Consider the following 17,962-nt stretch of genomic DNA (forward strand, 5'->3'; position numbering starts at 1 on the left):
GAAAAGCTTTTGACACAGTAGACTACGGCATCCTACTCCACAAACTTGACCATTATGGTACAAGAGGCCATGCGCTTGCATATTTCAAATCCTACCTTATTGATAGGTATCAGTATGTCACCATTAAAGACACAGCATCATCAACTCGGCCACTTGATACTGGAGTTCCACAGGGAAGTGTCCTTGGACTCCTGCTCTTCCTCATTTACATCAGTGATCTTCCAAACGTATCCCAACACCTGAAATCCATTCTCTTTGCTGACGACACGACTTATGTCATCTCTCACCCTAATCTTGGCACCCTCAACACCATTGTTAATGAGGAGCTGCTCAAAATATCAACTTGGATGGCAGCCAATAAACTTACACTTAACACTGACAAAACCTACTTTATTATGTTTGGTAGCAGAGCAGGTGCTGCACAACTTAACATTAAGATCGACAGCACTCTAATTGCCAGACATAATGAGGGCAAATTCCTAGGCCTATACCTCAACTACAACCTGAATTTCAGCACCCATATATAACACACATCAAAAAAAAGTATCCAAAACAGTTGGGATCCTCTCCAAGATATGATACTACGTGCCACAAAATGCCCTTCTCACACTATACCATTCACTCATTTATCCATACCTCACCTATGCTATTTGTGCTTGGGGATCAACTGCAGCAGTACACCTAAAGCCAATAATAACTCAACAAAAAGCTACAATAAGAATAATTACTAATTCCCATCCCTGGCAACACATCCCCCCCCACTCTTCATAGATCTAAACTTACTCCCTGTTCAGAACATCCACACTTACTACTGTGCAATCTACATATACAGGACCTTAAATTCCAGTATTAACCTTGACTTAAAATGCTTTCTTGATAGTTGTGACAGGACCCACAGGCATAACACCAGACACAAACATCTCTACGACATTCCCCGTGTCCGACTAAACCTTTACAAAAACTCAATGTATGTCAAAGGCCCTAAAATCTGGAACACTCTACCTGAAAACTCTAGAACAGCAGACACATTCATCACCTTCAAAACTACTGTTAGAAAACATCTTGTCTCCCTGATACACCCCATCAACTAACTACATAAAAACCACCTGGTGGTCCACAATTACACTCACTCACCCATTTGACTATAAGCACAAAAATACATATCCTAATCTTAAAATAATGATTCCTAACTAGTCATAAGTTTGAGTGTGATACTCCAGTATAGAAACTATGTATTGTGCCAAAAAAAAAGCATTCACATTGCTAAACTCACAAACTAGTATTTGTCACTTAGTATTTAGTCACTTAGTATTTAGTCAACTTACTCCACAATTTGTTATAATTTAGGGTTAAGAATTAATCTAAATTTTCCCGAAATGCCTAGCCATGCTGGGTGTTCTAGTGGCCCCCTCTGTAATTAGTACTTTACTACATGTAAACCACACAATAACCAAAACCTGTAAACCCTGCATTGTAATCCTTATAGAGAATAAACTTTGATTTGATTTTATTTGATTTGATGTAGCCCTCCCTCAAGTGCCTTAATGCTGGTGGAGTAGACTTATCCTCCTTCCTTGGATCAAACCTGATTGCTTCCCATTCCCCATGCACTATATGATCCCTCTAGTAAGGTGCTTCCCTGGATTATAAAAATGCTGCCATGTAGCACTAAATGACCATTATGGATGTCCTTATGGTGTGAAAATCATGCAGAGAATTCAGAGCATAGAAAAATAAAAGATGTGGGTGACCAACAGTATATTGGTAATTCAGAAGGCTGAGGAAGGGATGATGAAGTGGTTTGGGCATGTAGAGAGGGTGATGGAGAGGGATAGGTTGATGAACACCATGTATAAATTTGGAGTGGAGGGTAGGAAGGGTAGAATCACCTCAGGAACAATTTGAGGGAGGCATACAAGATACTTTGAGTTTTAAGGGCTTGAGTATCCAGCAGGCTTCTGCAAGCATGCTAGATAAGAGTGCATGGAGTCAAGTGATTTTTAAGAGTGTCGAGAGTGAGCAAGGTAATTTTTATGAAAGTATTCAGGAATATCTGTTAACTGAACTGAAGTCCTGGAGGTGGGAAGTTCAGTGCCTGCCCTCTGAAGAAGGGTGGGGATGTAATTGGAGGTTAATCTTGTTGTGAGGTTGGTACACTTCTGGAAAGAGCATTTGAGTGAATATTGGTGAATGTGTTTTCCTATTTTGGGTCACCTTTCCATGGTAGGAGATGGTCATTGAGTTAAAAAAAATTAGATTTGATTTAATATATATATCATATATCAGGATTTACAGATAAGCAAATATGTTTAAAAGGTATTGTAGTGGTAAATTAAGTTATGTAGTACAGTATGATACATTTAAAGTTATTAGTTGTGCTTGTAAAAAGTTTTAAGAGTTTGTAGAGCTATGGTGTTCTGCAATATTATGATAGGTCAACAAATAATACTGCTGCCTAAATTATATAATTCTTGTAAATGATTGTTTGTTGTGTGATGAACATTAAAGTATTTTTTTTTTTAAATTGTGCCATTTCTAGTAAATTTTTCTATATTACAGTATGACTCCAAAAATTCAAAATGGTCGGGACCTGAACCTCTTCAGAAGTATGGATTTTTGAGAAAGTTGGAGTTGGCGCTGAGAAAATAACCATAATGTAAAAAAAAAAATCCTGCCTACAATAACATGTAAATATTGTATGGTCCAGGGTACTTAAAACTATGCTATGCACCTTGCTTAAAGGATGTGATTGTTGTAGAATGATGGTGCACTAAGCCCACTCTTCCATTAAATCACTAAAAATATCCTGGTAAAGTATATATCAGCTGAATGTGCCTCAGCTGACTATTTCTCAGCACTAATAAAAAGCTGTTTGTTTCCATGCCTGAGCTTATAATTACATAACCAACCATGTGAGAGGTTATGCAGCTCTTTAAAATCCATCTTCTTTTGAAAAGCCTTGCTTTCTTATATATATATATATATATATATTACTACTACAGTATATTTTCAGCCAGTTTCTCAACACTACTGTATTTCTATTTTAAAACCTTATCTAACTCCTCATATTTAAGCTTGCAAAACTTTTTTTTCTTTGCTGTAAGCCTTATCTGATAGTGTCTGCATAGAAATTAAAAAGAAAAGTTTTTCATGGCTATTACATCCTGCACAGCTGAGGTTTCAATACAGTGTTATATACTTTTATAAAGCACTTGCAACTCTCTGGTCTTCAAGCCATTCTGAGAGTAAAATTTTGTGCAAAATAACTGAAGAAATACACCAATATCCAAATAGCAGGCACGTCCCATGGCTTGGTTGGTAGTGCGCTCACTTCACATAATGAGGGTCTGTTGTTCAATCCCCGACACTGGTGGAAACATTGGGCATATTTCCTTACACTTTCTGCCTCTGCTCACCTAGCAGTAAGTAGTTACCTGGATGTTAGTCTACTATTGTAGGTTGCATCCCCAGGGGGGTGGTAGTATACGTCAGATAGTGCTGGGCTTTGAAATGAGCTGAGGTAAGATAACAGCTGTGTATAAAAAAAAAGATGCTCTGGCCACTGCAGATCAAAAGTTTGCTCAATTCCAATACTTTTTATTAATTTGATTTTATCAATAGGGAAATATATAGGCCAGTTTCAGATTCTCTTGAGTTTTTTTGGATTTTCGTAGTAAAGATTTTCGGAGTCATACTGTACATAAGATCTTCACATACATATTTGCTTTTTCTTAGCCAGCTTCACTCAAACCAGTCAGCAAGTATAGGCTAATTATGTCTTCTTTATGCTTGCACAATACAGTACCCTAATTTATTTTCAGATTTTAAACTATTGCCCCATGTATGCTCTTTCATTCTGGTTTTAATGCAAGAATCCTTAAATTAGAAACCACTTTATGGAATGTAGTGTCTAGTTCAGAAAGGTTAAGAAGGGCCTTTAGAGTTGCAAATAATCTTATTTTTTAGTAATGTTTCATATAGTTGTTTATTATAAAGGTCATTCTTCAGAATGTTTCCAATACTTTACAGTAAATGTATATTTTATTTCTTCAGATGAGGTCATGGGGTGTGTGGAAGTTTGGACAATGGAACTGATAATTGTGTTGTATCTTCATCGAGTTACCAGTGCTCACCCTCGAGCCATCGCAAGACAAACCTCTCTTCATACTCTAACTACTGACCCGTATCCTTTTCTACCTCTTGCTACACCAGATTTCATTGCGTTACAGGAGTTTTATAGGTGATGCTCTGTGTTTGTAGTAATATTTCCCATTTAAAAAATCGGTCAATCTCCATACCAATTAATAGTTTTCGACTAGTTAATGCTGTGCTATACTATAAGGTCTTTTAAATTAATTTAGCTAGAGGCAGCTTTAACAAATTTTTCATTTGATAATTAAAAATCTAAAATGGTAATGTACTCTGTTTCAGCAGTTTTTAAAAGTGGAGTAAGAGACGGATGATGATGGAATTTAATGTAAGTAATAACAAGCCACAAAGAATTCAAGTTGTAATGAAACATTAAAAACAGCATATGTACAGAGAAGTGGGTTTAAGAGTTAACAACAATTAATTATGCTGAACAATTCCTTCAACTTATATTGTACCTGTCCTTGTAATAAAGTATATGTCTAGCTTAACCCTTTCAGGGTCCGTCCCGTAGATCTACGGCTTTACGGTGAGTGTCCAAACCGTAGATCTACGCCATGAGCTCAGCTCACTCTGATAAACTGTGAGTGGTACATTTGGGCCTAGATATGAGAGAATACATCTATGTGGTATGTGTGCACCACATAAAACAGATCCTGCAGCACACTGTGTATAATGAGAGAAAAAAAATGAAATCATGATTTTTCGATTAAAACAGCAACTTTGCAGTGTTTTTTCGTATGTTTTTTATAGTTGTATTTGCGATTTCTTGGTCTCATTTGATAGAATGGAAGACATATTACAAAAATAGAGATGATTTTCATTGGTTTTAGCACTGGAAATGGCTTGAAACTGAGCTCAAAGTAGCGGAAATGTTAAATTTTTGCCGATATTCAAGAGTAAACAAACGACCTCACACATCTAATACACGCCAGCTGGTGGGTCTAATATACATTCACAAATATGGTGATGATATTTATACAATTATTACAGTATTGCATAACAGTAAATCTTCTATTTTTTGGTGTGAATAAAAATTCATTATGTGAATAAAAAATCAAAATGGAATTTATTTGTAAAGCCTCAAAACATAACTAATGAACAGAGGAAATGTTAGTTTAGTGCCAGGAATGCCTACATTGTTTATTCTGGACCCTATTTTGAAATTGGAATATTTTGAACTTTGTGTTAAATTGGCCAAATTAACAATTTCCGATCACTTTATTTTGTAGTTGAAACAGTTGACTTGGCGATTTCTTGCGCTCAATCGATAGAGTAGAAGTAATACTAGTGAAATAGCTAAGAATTTGGTAGATTGGAATAATGTAATTGGACTAAAATGGGAGTCAAAGTCGGCAAAATCGCCGATTCGTAAACATCGCTGACACATCAAAATTCGCGAGAGCATAATTTCGTCAATTTTCCACCAAATTTCGTACTTTTTGTTTTATTACCTTCACAAAAAGATTCTCTACGATTTCATAAGAAAAAATAACAAATTTTTTTTTTTGAAAATTCTTGGACACTGGTGCGTGACTCCAGATTTGGGCCTTGGACCCTGAAAGGGTTAAGGTAATGGGGGGGGGGCTGAGATTTGTAGATTTTTTTTTTTTTTTAACAAACCAGCCATATCACACTGAGTCAGGGTGACCTAAAAAGAAAAATGAAAGTTTATTTTTTTGTTTAAATTTAGTAATTTATGCAGGAGAAGTAGTTACTAACCCCCTTGCTCCTGGTGTTTTAGTCACCTCGTTTGTAGAATTATGTATTTAATTATCTTCAAGAATTAATTTGCAAGAAAAAATGCACACAGAATATTAGAACATATGAAAGGAGCCCTGCAGCAGGTGTATTGGTCCATGTTAGGCAGGCCCAAGTCACACTCACCCATGTACTTGTCTAACCTGTTAAATATAATAGTTCCATACAAAAGTGAATACTTTCTTTTAATTTTCCTTAATCACATAATGCAGATGGCCAAATAACAATACTTCTGGGACGGCAGCCAGGAAGCAGTTACTAGAAGAAAAGCACGCTGAATTTGTACGAGAAGCACTCCCAGAACTTCTCAGTTTATTAGCTGGTGTGAGTGTTGTGTGTATCTGCCATGATTTTTCCTTTTTGGCACAGCTTGTGATGTTGGCATGTGACACCTACTGACTGCCGAAACATATCGTATGGTTTAGAGAGTCTCCAAACCTTGCTGGGTTAGGCAAGGTAGTAGCTAGTTTAGTTAGATAGTAAAATTAAGGAAGGTATGTGGTCAAGTCTCATGCTAGCTGCTGCTGCCCTGTTATATTACATACACTTATATTTTAAGAGAGGAGATAGAGACATTCTATTTCCTTGCTGACTCTGGCATTGCTTCACTGGTCTTCCCTATAATTTTTTAACATGTCAGCATGTTTACTATTTTTTTGTACCCAATTAACTTTTACTAAAATTCCAAAGGTGATTTTGAGGTGATAGCTTAGTTCTTGTACACATTAAGTGTTTATTAATATATTCTACAGTTCTGTAAAGTAGCTCATTTACTGTATGCTGAATAATACTTACTAAACTTAACATGGTCTTACCTAGGTAAACTTAGGTTAAAGTGTAATTTTTTTTTTTTTTAACAAACAGACTGCATCCCACCAAGGCAGGGTGGCCCAAAAAGAAAAACGAAAGTTTCTCTCTTTAAATTTAGTAATTTATGCAAGAGAAGGGGTTACTAGCCCCTTGCCCCTGGCATTTTAGTCGCCTCTTACAACACGCATGGCTAATGGAGGAAGAATTCTGTTCCACTTCCCCATGGAGATAAGAGGAAATAAACAAGAACAAGAATTAGAAAGAAAATAGCAGAAAACCCAGAGGGGTGTGTATATATATGCATGCTTGTACATGTATATGTAGTGTGACCTAAGTGTAAGTAGAAGTAGCAAGATGTACCTGTAATCTTGCATATTTATGAGACAGACAAAAGACACCAGCAATCCTACCATCATTTAAAACAATTACAGGCCTTCGTTTTACACTCACTTGGCAGAACGGTAGTACCTCCCTGGGTGGTTGCTGTCTACCAACCTACTACCTGTATGCAATAAATCTTTCTTTCTTTCAACACACCGGCTGTATCCCACCGAGGCAGGGTGGCCCAAAAGGAAAAACGAAAGTTTCTCCTTTTACATATAGTTATATATACAGGAGAAGGGGTTACTAGCCCCTTGCCCCCGGCATTTTAGTTGCCTCTTACAACACGCATGGCTTATGGAGGAAGAATTCTGTTCCACTTTCCCATGGAGATAAGAGGAAATAAACAAGAACAAGAACTAGAAAGAAAATAGCAGAAAACCCAGAGGGGTGTGTATATATATGCATGCTTGTACATGTATATGTAGTGTGACCTAAGTGTAAGTAGAAGTAGCAAGACGTACCTGTATTCTTGCATATTTATGAGACAGACAAAAGACACCAGCAATCCTACCATCATGTAAAACAATTACAGGCTTTCGTTTCACACTCACTTGGCAGAATGGTAGTACCTCCCTGGGCGGTTGCTGTCTACCAGCCTACTACCTGTATGTAATAAATATGTAATATAAAATTAAGAGAAGATTAGATTGAGTTGCTAAATATTGATGCTGATTTCAAAATTTGCTTATAAGGTATTTGTTGGTAAATATTGTATGTAGGTTGATGATTATTAAAATAAAAAAGTTTGGTTTGAACCTCATTTCTCAAATGTTTTCTCTTCTGCAGCATCTTCAAGTTGAAGATACTGAGAAAAAGAAGAAATCAAGTGACAAACGTACACCCAGAGAACTCCTAGGATTTATGAAATCTGCTGGTGTTCTCTCTGTGGATGTTGTAAGATCTCTTGGGTTTATTATTGGTACATCTGTACAAGGAGAAAAGTAAGTTAATAATTTGCTTAGTTCTCTCCATATTTCAATACTTTAACAAAGACATGGCAGATTAATGATCTTTATTGTCCTAATTTTTTTTTTCAACAATCCAGCCGTATCCCACCAAGGCAGGGTAACCTAAAAAGAAAAACTTCCGTTTTTTCTTTTTAAATTTAGTAATTTATACAGGAGAAGGGGTTTCTATCCCTTTCTCCCAGTATTTTAGTCACCTCTTACTACACACACGGCTTATGGAGGAATAATTCTTTATTATTACTATACCTAAGTAGACTTACTGTAATACAGTCTTTCATCTACCAGGTAAACTTTATGGTTTGCCCTTTTTATATCCATTTTGTCTGTTGATGTTTTTGGAGGATATCTTGAAATGCCTCTTTATATTGGCTTGAAATTTTTAACATTTAGAAAGGTTCATAAAAAATTTATAATAAAATTTAGAAATGTAGCTCCTTAATTGTTGATGATTATTAATGGAGTGTTTGTCCCTGAAGCGAAGTCAAAAAGTGGAATTACATTCTTATTACATATACCATTCCATTGTATCCTGAAAATCCAATTAAGAATTTAGAAAAAACTGCTAAATTTCTGAGTTACCTAGAGAGGTAGTAGTAGTTTTTAAATATTTTTACTATGTTTTTTATGCAGTGTCATTCCATTTAAAATAGATAAAAAGAAAGAAGAATAAGTGATACTTTATATGCAATCTATCCATTTTGAAATGAAGAGGAATTAAATTTAAGCACTATTATGATATCTCAATCATGTTCTCAAGGAATAGTACAAGAAATTAAGCAATAGGTGTCTTATCAACTGCAGGCTGCTCCTCACACCTTAACTTGACAAATAAATAAATTTATTTAAAAAAATTCACTACTTGTTGCAATATTGGATAAACAGTAATTTGTATATTTTGTTCTTTTCAAGCCCATGGCTAGGCATGATATTTGGGTAGATAATGTAGGACTGAATGCTAGCTAATACTAATATAAGTTATATATTTGTTGTTAACACAGTTTGGAATTTTATGATTAACACAGTTTGGTAGTTGAGATAGTGATTGTTAATTGTGACCAAACTGGCAATTAATCCAGAGATTTTATTGTATTTTGTGCCTGTGCTTATAATGTATATCTCACTGAAGATCAGTAGTTTAACTTAATAGCATAATTTTTCAGTGATATCACTCTCTTTCTTGTAGGGGTGAGCATGACCTCTTGTCAGTGGCAATGGACACAAATAATTGCTATAGATCTGGTTATCTAAGTAAGAAGAATTCTTTCCAAAAAGGGTAAGTCAAGTCACTTAAGTTACTGTTTATGTGAAGTTTGAATATCTGTTATAATACATCCTGAGCATTTATTAATCTTGTTTCCACTATTAGCAACCACTGTATAGTATACACTTTAGAGAAAGAATAAAAAGGTACAGTACCATGACTGGAACAATACACAGATAGCTCGCACTCAGGAGACTGAAACGTATGATGACATTTTGGTCTGACTTGTACCATTAACCCTTTTGCTGACTGTGCCATAGTACTACGGCTTTGAGTTCACTGGCCGTGCCACGGTACTACATGATGATCTCTCCTCGCTCAGATAAGCTGTGAGTGGCAAATTTTTGCCTAAATATGAGAGAATGGGTCAGTGCAGTAAGTGTGCACCATATAAAGAAATCCTGCAGCACGCAGTGCATAATGAGAACAAATAAACTTTTTGGTTTAAAATAGCAACTTTATGGTGTATTTTCATATGGTTTTTATGGTTGTATTCTTGGTTATCTTGACCTTATTTGATAGAATGGAAAATATATTACAGAAATAGAGATGATTTTGATTGGTTTTAGGACTGAAAATAGCTTGAAATTGAGCTCAAAGTAGTGGAAATGTTTGATTTTTGGCGATGTTCAAGAGTAAACAAATCATGTCATGCATCCAGTACACGTCAACTGGTGGGTCTAATATGCGTTCATGAATATGTTGATATTATTTATGCAGTTATTACAGTATTGCATAACAGTAAATCTTCTATTTTTTATGTATGTGAATAAAAATTCTTTTTGTGAATAAAAAATCAAAATAGAATTCATGTGTAAACCCTGGAAATGTAATTAATGAACAGATTATTGCAGGTTATTTGCACACTTTACAGTACTGTACTGCAAGTTTACTTTCAAGATACTTGAAACACTAAATGTCATATTTCTTATGGTCTGAATGGAAAAAAATTCTCTTCGGAATTATAATTCATAACATATTTGTTGCTAAAGCAAAGATGTATAGAATTTATAAAATAGCCTAAACTGTCCATTTATGGTGCCCCTAAAGTGCACAGTAAATAGGGCATTTCTTTGAAGATCAAGCAAGAAATTAGTTCATTGGTGCATGAATGTTACTTACCAGTTACCATCTCTGCTATTATCAAGCAAAAAGAAACAATAAAGAATATTATAGTGGCTAACCAATCTAGGCTTGTGGAAAAAGGCAGATAAATTATTTTAAAGATGAAAAGACTTGTACATATATGTACATAATTGAGAAGCAGATGAAAGGAGAAACAGTGCCTACAAGTTATATCTCAAAGTTTGCAAGGTACAGTAAAGTTGCACTTCCAGGGTCTTGGAACCAGTTAACATAAAAGCATACACTTTGGTGTTTGAGGTACAATAGTTTGGAGGTACAATACATCTTCTGGAACAGATAAATATCTTAGACAACTGTACTGTAATTTTTTTTTTCCAACAAACCGGCCGTATCCCACTGAGGCAGGGTGACCCAAAAAGAAAAACAAAAGTTTCTCTTTTTAAATTTAGTAATCTATACAGGAGAAGGGGTTACGAGCCCCTTGCTCCCGGCATTTTAGTCACCTCTTACAACACGCATGGCTTACGGAGGAAGAATTCTGTTCCTCTTCTCCATGGAGATAAGAGGAAATAAACAAGAATAAGAACTAGAAAGAAAATAGAAGAAAACCCAGAGGGGTGTGTATATATATGCTTGTACATGTATGTGTAGTGACCTAAGTGTAAGTAGAAGTAGCAAGACGTACCTGAAATCTTGCATGTTCATGAGACAGAAAATAGGACACTAGCAATCCTACCAGCATGTAAAATAATTACAGGCTTTTGTTTTACACTCATTTGGCAGGACGGTAGTACCTCCCTGGGCTGTTGCTGTCTACCAACCTACTGCCTACCTGTATTGTAATATGTTTGTATATAAATAAACAAAAAATAACATGAGTCTGTAGTCGAGTGGTCTTTCAAAACCTGTAGAGTAAGGACAACTCTGTATTTGCAGTTTATTTGAACAGTGGTTATTAAGAGGGCTGGACTGGGCGCCTCACGGGGAATGGCTGTGTGTACGTCGTGGCAGTAGACAGTCTTGGCCTGTAGTGTCCTTAGCACCCCAAACACATCATCGCTTTGTTGCATCTTCATCTTCTGGGTACGTTCTTTAACACCCATTTAGTAAATTTGATTTTGTATTAAGGTAATTATTAATAAACTCACTGTCATTATTGTTATTATATATACAGTGGTACCTTGGGATACGAACTTAATTCGTTGCAGAAGGCTGTTTGAGTGCCGATACCAAATGAATTTGTTCCCATAAGGAATAATGTAAATTAGATTAATCTGTTTCATACCCCCCAAAAACACACTTATAAAAGCACTTGCATAAATATACTTACATAATTGTTCGAGTTTTGAGCTGTTCGTATCCCGAGATACCACTGTATATATATTTTTAACCCACTGGTCATCTCCAACTGAGGCAGGGTGACCCCCCCCCCCCCCCCCCCAAAAAAAAAAAAAAAAAATCTCCATAATTCACACTTATCACTGTCTTTGCAGAGGCATGCAAATATGACTGTCTAGATGTCACTCAAAACAGCCTCCTTTAAAGTGCAGGCATTGTACTTTCCACCTCCAGGAGTCAATTCTGGCTAACCGTTTTCTCTGAATCCCTTTATATAATATTACTATTACAAATATGTTACCCCGTTATTACAAATGTGCTTTTAAATACTTCTTGCTATAATTATCAAAAATTTTGTTACTAAGAGTAACAAAAAATTTAGGTAAAGAAAGATTGGATGTCAGATTGGCAGGTGAGAGAGTATCGAGGAAGTGAATGCATTAAGATATTTGGGAGTGCACTTGTCAGTGGATGGGTCTGTGAAAGATGAGGTAAACCATAGAATTGACGAGAGGGAAAAAGATGTGGTGCATTGAGGCATCTGTGATGACAAAGAATGTTATCCATGGAGGCAGACAGATGAATGTATCAGAGTACGTATAGTGGTACCAACACTCCTATGAGGAACTATCAAAAAGTTCCCAGATGCTGCTTCTGCAAAAAAAAATTTAGGCTTACCTAATCACCTAGTTGAATGTGTCTAACCTGAAGTACTCTCCTTGGAGGGCTACACACTGATCCCAGTGTCTCTGCCATATCTTGAAATATTTCTAAATGTTTCACTCAACCACAAATATGTTAATAACTATCAGGAGAGATGGGTGGATATGATAACGACATATAAAATACTGAGAGGAATCGACAAGGTGGACAGAGACAGGATGTTCCAGAGATGGGACACAGCAACAAGGGGTCACAGTTGGGAGTTGAAGACTCAGATGAACCACAGGGATGTCAGGAAGTCACAGAGTTGTCAGGAAGTGGAATAGTCTGGGAAGTGATGTAGTGGAGGCAGGGTCTGCTCTTGGAGTGGGAAGAGGCAGGGCCAGGAGCTGTGACTCAACCCATGCAACCACAGTTAGGTGAGTACATATGCACGCACTGTTCTTTCAAAGATTTCCTTCCGATACACAAAAAATTACAGCAGCACATTGGCAGCACGACAAAAAAAATGGTAGTCTAACCTCAACGGAATGACTGACCAAACTGACACACGTCACACTATTTCACAAAGATGTGCACTGCATAGCATGATCTATGTCCCACTATATTTCACCCAGGAAGTGCAGGAAAATTTGAGTCGGGGAACTTTTTGGTAGCACCTTGCATACGTATGTGAAGCATGGGTTTTAAATGTTGCAGTGAGGAGGGGGCTGGAGGCAGTGGAGATGTTGTGTCCGAAGACAATATTTGACGTGAATATTATGCAAGGAATTCGTAGTTTGGAGGTTAGAAGAATGGGCAGGATTAATAAAAGCATTCCAGTGCTGAGGAAGGGTTATGGAAGTGGTTTGGACATTTTGAGCGGTGACCTGTACTTAGCTCAGTGAAGACGTGTCTAGTGTACTCCCTCTGGACTGAACCAAGATGCCCTCCATTGAGCAGCTTTAACAGCAGCTTAAGGAGGAATTGAGGGTAGCGAAGCTCGAAATACGGCGATTGACAGAGAACAAGAGAATTTATAGTTCTCCTTTAGTGAGTCCTTAGGTCAAGAAGGGAACCTGGGCAGTGGCTGGACAGCATGGAACGAAGTTGAAGATCAAGAAGATGAATGGAGAGGTAGAAACAAAGAAGAAAGAGACTGCTGTGGAAACTTTGAACTCCTTTTCTGTGCTACCAGACGAATGTGAGTCGACTACTGAGAACATCATGATGAACGACTCCAAGGAAGGTAAAAACGTTGTTGTTGGGGATAGCCAAGTTAGGTATATGGATAGGGCCTTCTGCTTGAAGGATAGGAGTAGGAGACAGGGCTTGCTTTCTTAGGGCTGGGATGGGGGATATTGTTAACTGGCCTGACAACATCATGAATGGTAATGTGACCAATCCTGTTATCTGCCTCAGTGCTGGAGGCAATGATGTAGGAAAGCGTAGAAGTGAGGATTTAGTTAGAATGTATAAGGCAGCAGTAGACATTATTAGGAAGAAGGGTGGGAACCCTGTGATATGTGGCATTTTGCCAAGGAGAGGAGTTGGAAATGAATGGTTTTCCAGGGCAATTGGTGTCAGTTGCTGGCTGGACAAACACGGTAAGGAAAATTCAGTAACATAGACAACTGGGTCCCTCTTCTATGGCAGAAATGACATGTATGCCAGGGATGGGGTTCACTTATCAAGGTTTGGGGTGGGAGCACTGGCCAACGCAGTGGGTTTTGGTGGGAAAACATTGAAGTCCCTGTGTAGTACTATCATAAGTTCTAGGGGAACTAGTAATAGGCAGAATGAGATGGATATTTCAAAGCCAGTGGCACTAAGGTGACAAGGACAGTAATAGGTTTAGTGGAAAAATGGAAATGAGCAGAAAGGGTAAAGAGAGAGGAGGGTTTTTAAATATATATTAAACTAACAGTCGTAGTGCTAGGAATAAGATGGACGAGTTGAGATTAGTTGCTAGTGCAGATAACATTGATGTATTTGCTATAACTGAGACATGGTTTAATTCGAAAAATTGAGACATGCCTGCTGAATGTCACATTCAGGGTTTTAAATTGTTCCAAGTAAATAGAAGTATCGGGAAGGGGGGTGGGGTGGCACTGTATGTCCGAGATCGCTCGAACTGTTGCATAAAAACGGGTATTAAGTCTGAAGTAACACACAGAGAGTCTGTCTGGATAGAATTTTCAGATGGACACAAAAAAAATTTATTCTAGGAGTGATATACCATCCCCCAAACTTAGATAGAGACCAAGAGAGACTACTATGAGAGGAAATTGTTAAGGCCACAAGGCGCGATAACGAGTAATTCTAGGGGACTTTAACTTTAGTCAGATTGATTGGAATTTCTTGACTGGGAATTTAGAATCTAAAGACTTCTTAGAAGTAGTTCAGGATTGTTTTTTGAAGCAGTTTGTGTCAGAACCTACAAGGGAAAATAACCTGCTTGACTTGGTTCTGGCAAACAAGGAAACCCTTGTTAATAATTTAGAAATTACAGAGGAACTAGGCATAAGTGATCACAAATCAATTACCTTTAGCATTGAATGGAAGTATGATAGTAGGGATAGTTCAGTAATGGTCCCAGATTTTCGCTTAGCAAATTACAATGGCCCTAGAGAACACTTATCATCTGTGGACTGGGGTAACGAAGAGAGCTATCAGTATGACAGCTTTCTTAACATTATACATGCTGCCCAAAGAACATTTATCCCATATAAAGAAATTAGATTGAATAGAAATGACCCAAAATGGATGAATAATAGGCTCAAATATCTTTTAGGACAGAAAAAAGGAATTTATAGGTGCATCAAAAGAGGTGAGGGTCATCTTATAAATCAGTATACATGTATTAACGTTAAGAGGGACGTTAAAAGGGGATTAGAAAAGCTAAACGGGACTACGAAATTAAAGTTGCTAGGGATTCGAAAACTAACCCAAAAAGTTTTTTCCAGGTTTATAGAACAAAAGTTAGAGATAATATAGGTCCCCTTAAAAATAATTCGGGGCATCTTACTGACAAGGAGAATGAAATGTGCTGTTTTTTAATAATTATTTTCTCTAGGTTTTTACTCATTTAGACACTAATAATATACCAATAATTAGGTTTTTTAGTGGGCCTGAAGAAGATAAATTATGCAGTATCACAGTCACTAGCAAAATGGTTATCAAGCAGATAGACCGATTGAAGCAAAATAAATTACCGGGCCCTGATGAACTTTTTTCAAGGGTTCTTAAATAGTGCAAAATGGAACTGTGTGAACCATTGACTAATATTTTTAATATTTCTCTTCAGACAGGTGTAGTGTCTGATATGTGGAAGATGGCTAATGTAATTCCTATTTTTAAAGCAGGGGACAAGTCATTACCATCAAATTACTGCCCAATAAGCCTGACCTCAATTGTAGGCAAATTACTAGTCAGTTACAGCTGATATTATATAAGAAGCCATCTGGATAAGCATAATTTGATTAATGATATTCAGCATGGATTCACGAGAGGCCATTCCTGCATAACTATTTTATTAACCTCAGTAAAGCTTGAGAGGCAGTTGATCGTGATAAAGAATTCGATACTGTTTATTTAGATTTTAGTAAGGCTTTTGATTGAGTACCGCACCAGAGACTGTTAAAGAAAGGGGCAGCTCATGGCATTGGGGGAAAAGTGCTGTCATGGATTGAGTCATGGTTCACCAATAGGAAGCAGAGAGTATGTTTAAATGGGGTTAAATCTGAGTGGGGATCTGTAACAAGTGGCGTTCCACAGGGATCAGTCTTTGGCCCGTTGTTGTTCATAATATATATCAGTGACCTTGATGAGGGAGTTACTAGTGAAATGAGCAAATTCACCGATGACACGAAGATAGGTAGGATAATTAATTCAAACAACTCTGTCACGGAACTTCAGGAGGATTTAGACAAACTCAATTCCTGGTCAGAAAGGTGGCAGATGCAGTTCAGTGTAGATAAATGCAAAGTTCTGAAGCTCAGGAGTGTCCACATCCCTAGTACTTATAAGTTAAATAACGTAGAACTTAGCCATACAGAACGCGAAAAGGACTTGGGGGTTATGGTAAACAGCAACCTTAAACCAAAACAACAATGCCTAAGCATACATAATAAAGCAAACGGATTACTGGGATTTATATCTAGAAGTGTAAGGAACAGAAGTCCAGCGGTTATTTTACAGCTTTATACATCATTAGTAAGGCCTCACCTAGATTACGCAGCTCAGTTCAGGTCTCCATATTACAGAATAGATATAAATTCATTAGAAAACATTCAGCATAGAATGGCTAAATTAATACAGAGCATTAGAAATCTTCTGTATGAAGAAAGATTGAAGACTCTTAACCCTTTTAGCTCTGATGGAATTTCAGGTTCCCAGCTTATTTCTATAACCATAGCAATGTACTGGTAACAGTTGGAAGCCATAGAAAACTAGAGGGACCTTCACTACCTTCTAAAAACCTACTTGATTGTGAATCTGGTAACTTTGGCAGCTCTCTGCCTCACACAACATATCAACAAATGAGAACAAACCAATATGCCTTTCATAATTCAGGGCTAAAAGGGTTAAACTACATTCACTTGTAAGATGAAGAATGAAGGGACATGATCGAAGTGTATGAGTGGAAGATGGGTATTAACAAAGGGGATATAAATAAGGTTTTGAGGATATCCCTCCAAGAAAGAACCCACAATAATGGATTCAAATTAGACAAGTTTAGATTTCGAAAGGATATAGGAAGGTACTGGTTTGGTAATAGGGTAGTTGATAAGTGGAACGGTCTACCTAGTAGGTTTATTGAAGCTAAAACCTTGGGTGGTTTCAAATTTTGGTTGGATATGTATATGAGTGAGAGTACTTGGATTTGAGTGGTTCTTTCACCCGAGTAAATAGAATTAGCAAAGCTTATTGCTTGGGTAGCGTTTATTCTGTTAGTGGGTTGGACTTGTGAAGGACTTGCCTAGTATGGGCCAGCAGTCGTATTGCAGTGATCCTCCTTTCTTAAGTTCTTATGGAGAAAAATAAGATGACTTTGAGGATATATAATCTGTAGTGGAAAGAAAGCAGGGTAAGGGTCATCCTAGGAAAGGTTAGGGGGAGTAAATGAGATTTTGTATGCGAGGGGCTTGCACATCCAACAAGTGTGTGCAAGCATGTTAGATTCAAATTCAAATTCAAATTCAAATTCAAATTCAAAGTTTATTCTCTATAAGGATTACAATGCTGAGTTTACAGAAATTTGGTTATTGTTTGGTTTACATGTAGTAAAATTGTGATTACAGAGTGTACCACTAGAACGCTTAGCATGGCTAGGCATTTCGGGCATACTTAGTTTTATTCTTAATTGTAAAATATTACAAATTATGAGGTAAGTTGGTATTATGGCTAAGTGACTAAATACTAGTTTGTGAGTTTAGCAATGTGAATGCTTTTGTTTTGGCACAGTACATAGTTTCAGTATTGGAGTATCACAGGATTCATTATTTTAAGACTGAGATTAATATTTCCGTTTATGGTCAAATGAGTGAGTGAGTGTAAGTGT

At 37.0% G+C, this 17,962-nt stretch overlaps 1 protein-coding gene across 12 annotated transcripts in view; it reads left to right on the plus strand.

The window, feature by feature from the left end:
- Positions 1-17,962, plus strand: part of LOC128688666 (TBCC domain-containing protein 1) — a 91,434-nt gene that overhangs the window by 35,540 nt on the left and 37,932 nt on the right. For 11 of the 12 annotated variants that reach the window (XR_008407039.2, XM_070084474.1, XM_053776599.2 and 8 more), the window contains exons 5-9: positions 4,054-4,183; positions 6,123-6,234; positions 7,891-8,045; positions 9,256-9,345; positions 11,356-11,502. Coding sequence is in view for 11 of the 12 variants with exons in the window: in XM_070084474.1 (XP_069940575.1) it covers positions 4,054-4,183; positions 6,123-6,234; positions 7,891-8,045; positions 9,256-9,345; positions 11,356-11,502 (634 nt within the window). In the remaining variant the exon portion in view is untranslated. Of the gene's footprint in view, positions 1-2,587; positions 2,688-4,053; positions 4,184-6,122; positions 6,235-7,890; positions 8,046-9,255; positions 9,346-11,355; positions 11,503-17,962 lie in introns of those variants that run through there. The other variant, XM_053776606.2, reaches the window with a different exon arrangement.

This window comes from Cherax quadricarinatus, chromosome 13 (assembly GCF_038502225.1).
Source record: "Cherax quadricarinatus isolate ZL_2023a chromosome 13, ASM3850222v1, whole genome shotgun sequence".
In the NCBI taxonomy this organism is placed as follows: domain Eukaryota; kingdom Metazoa; phylum Arthropoda; class Malacostraca; order Decapoda; family Parastacidae; genus Cherax; species Cherax quadricarinatus.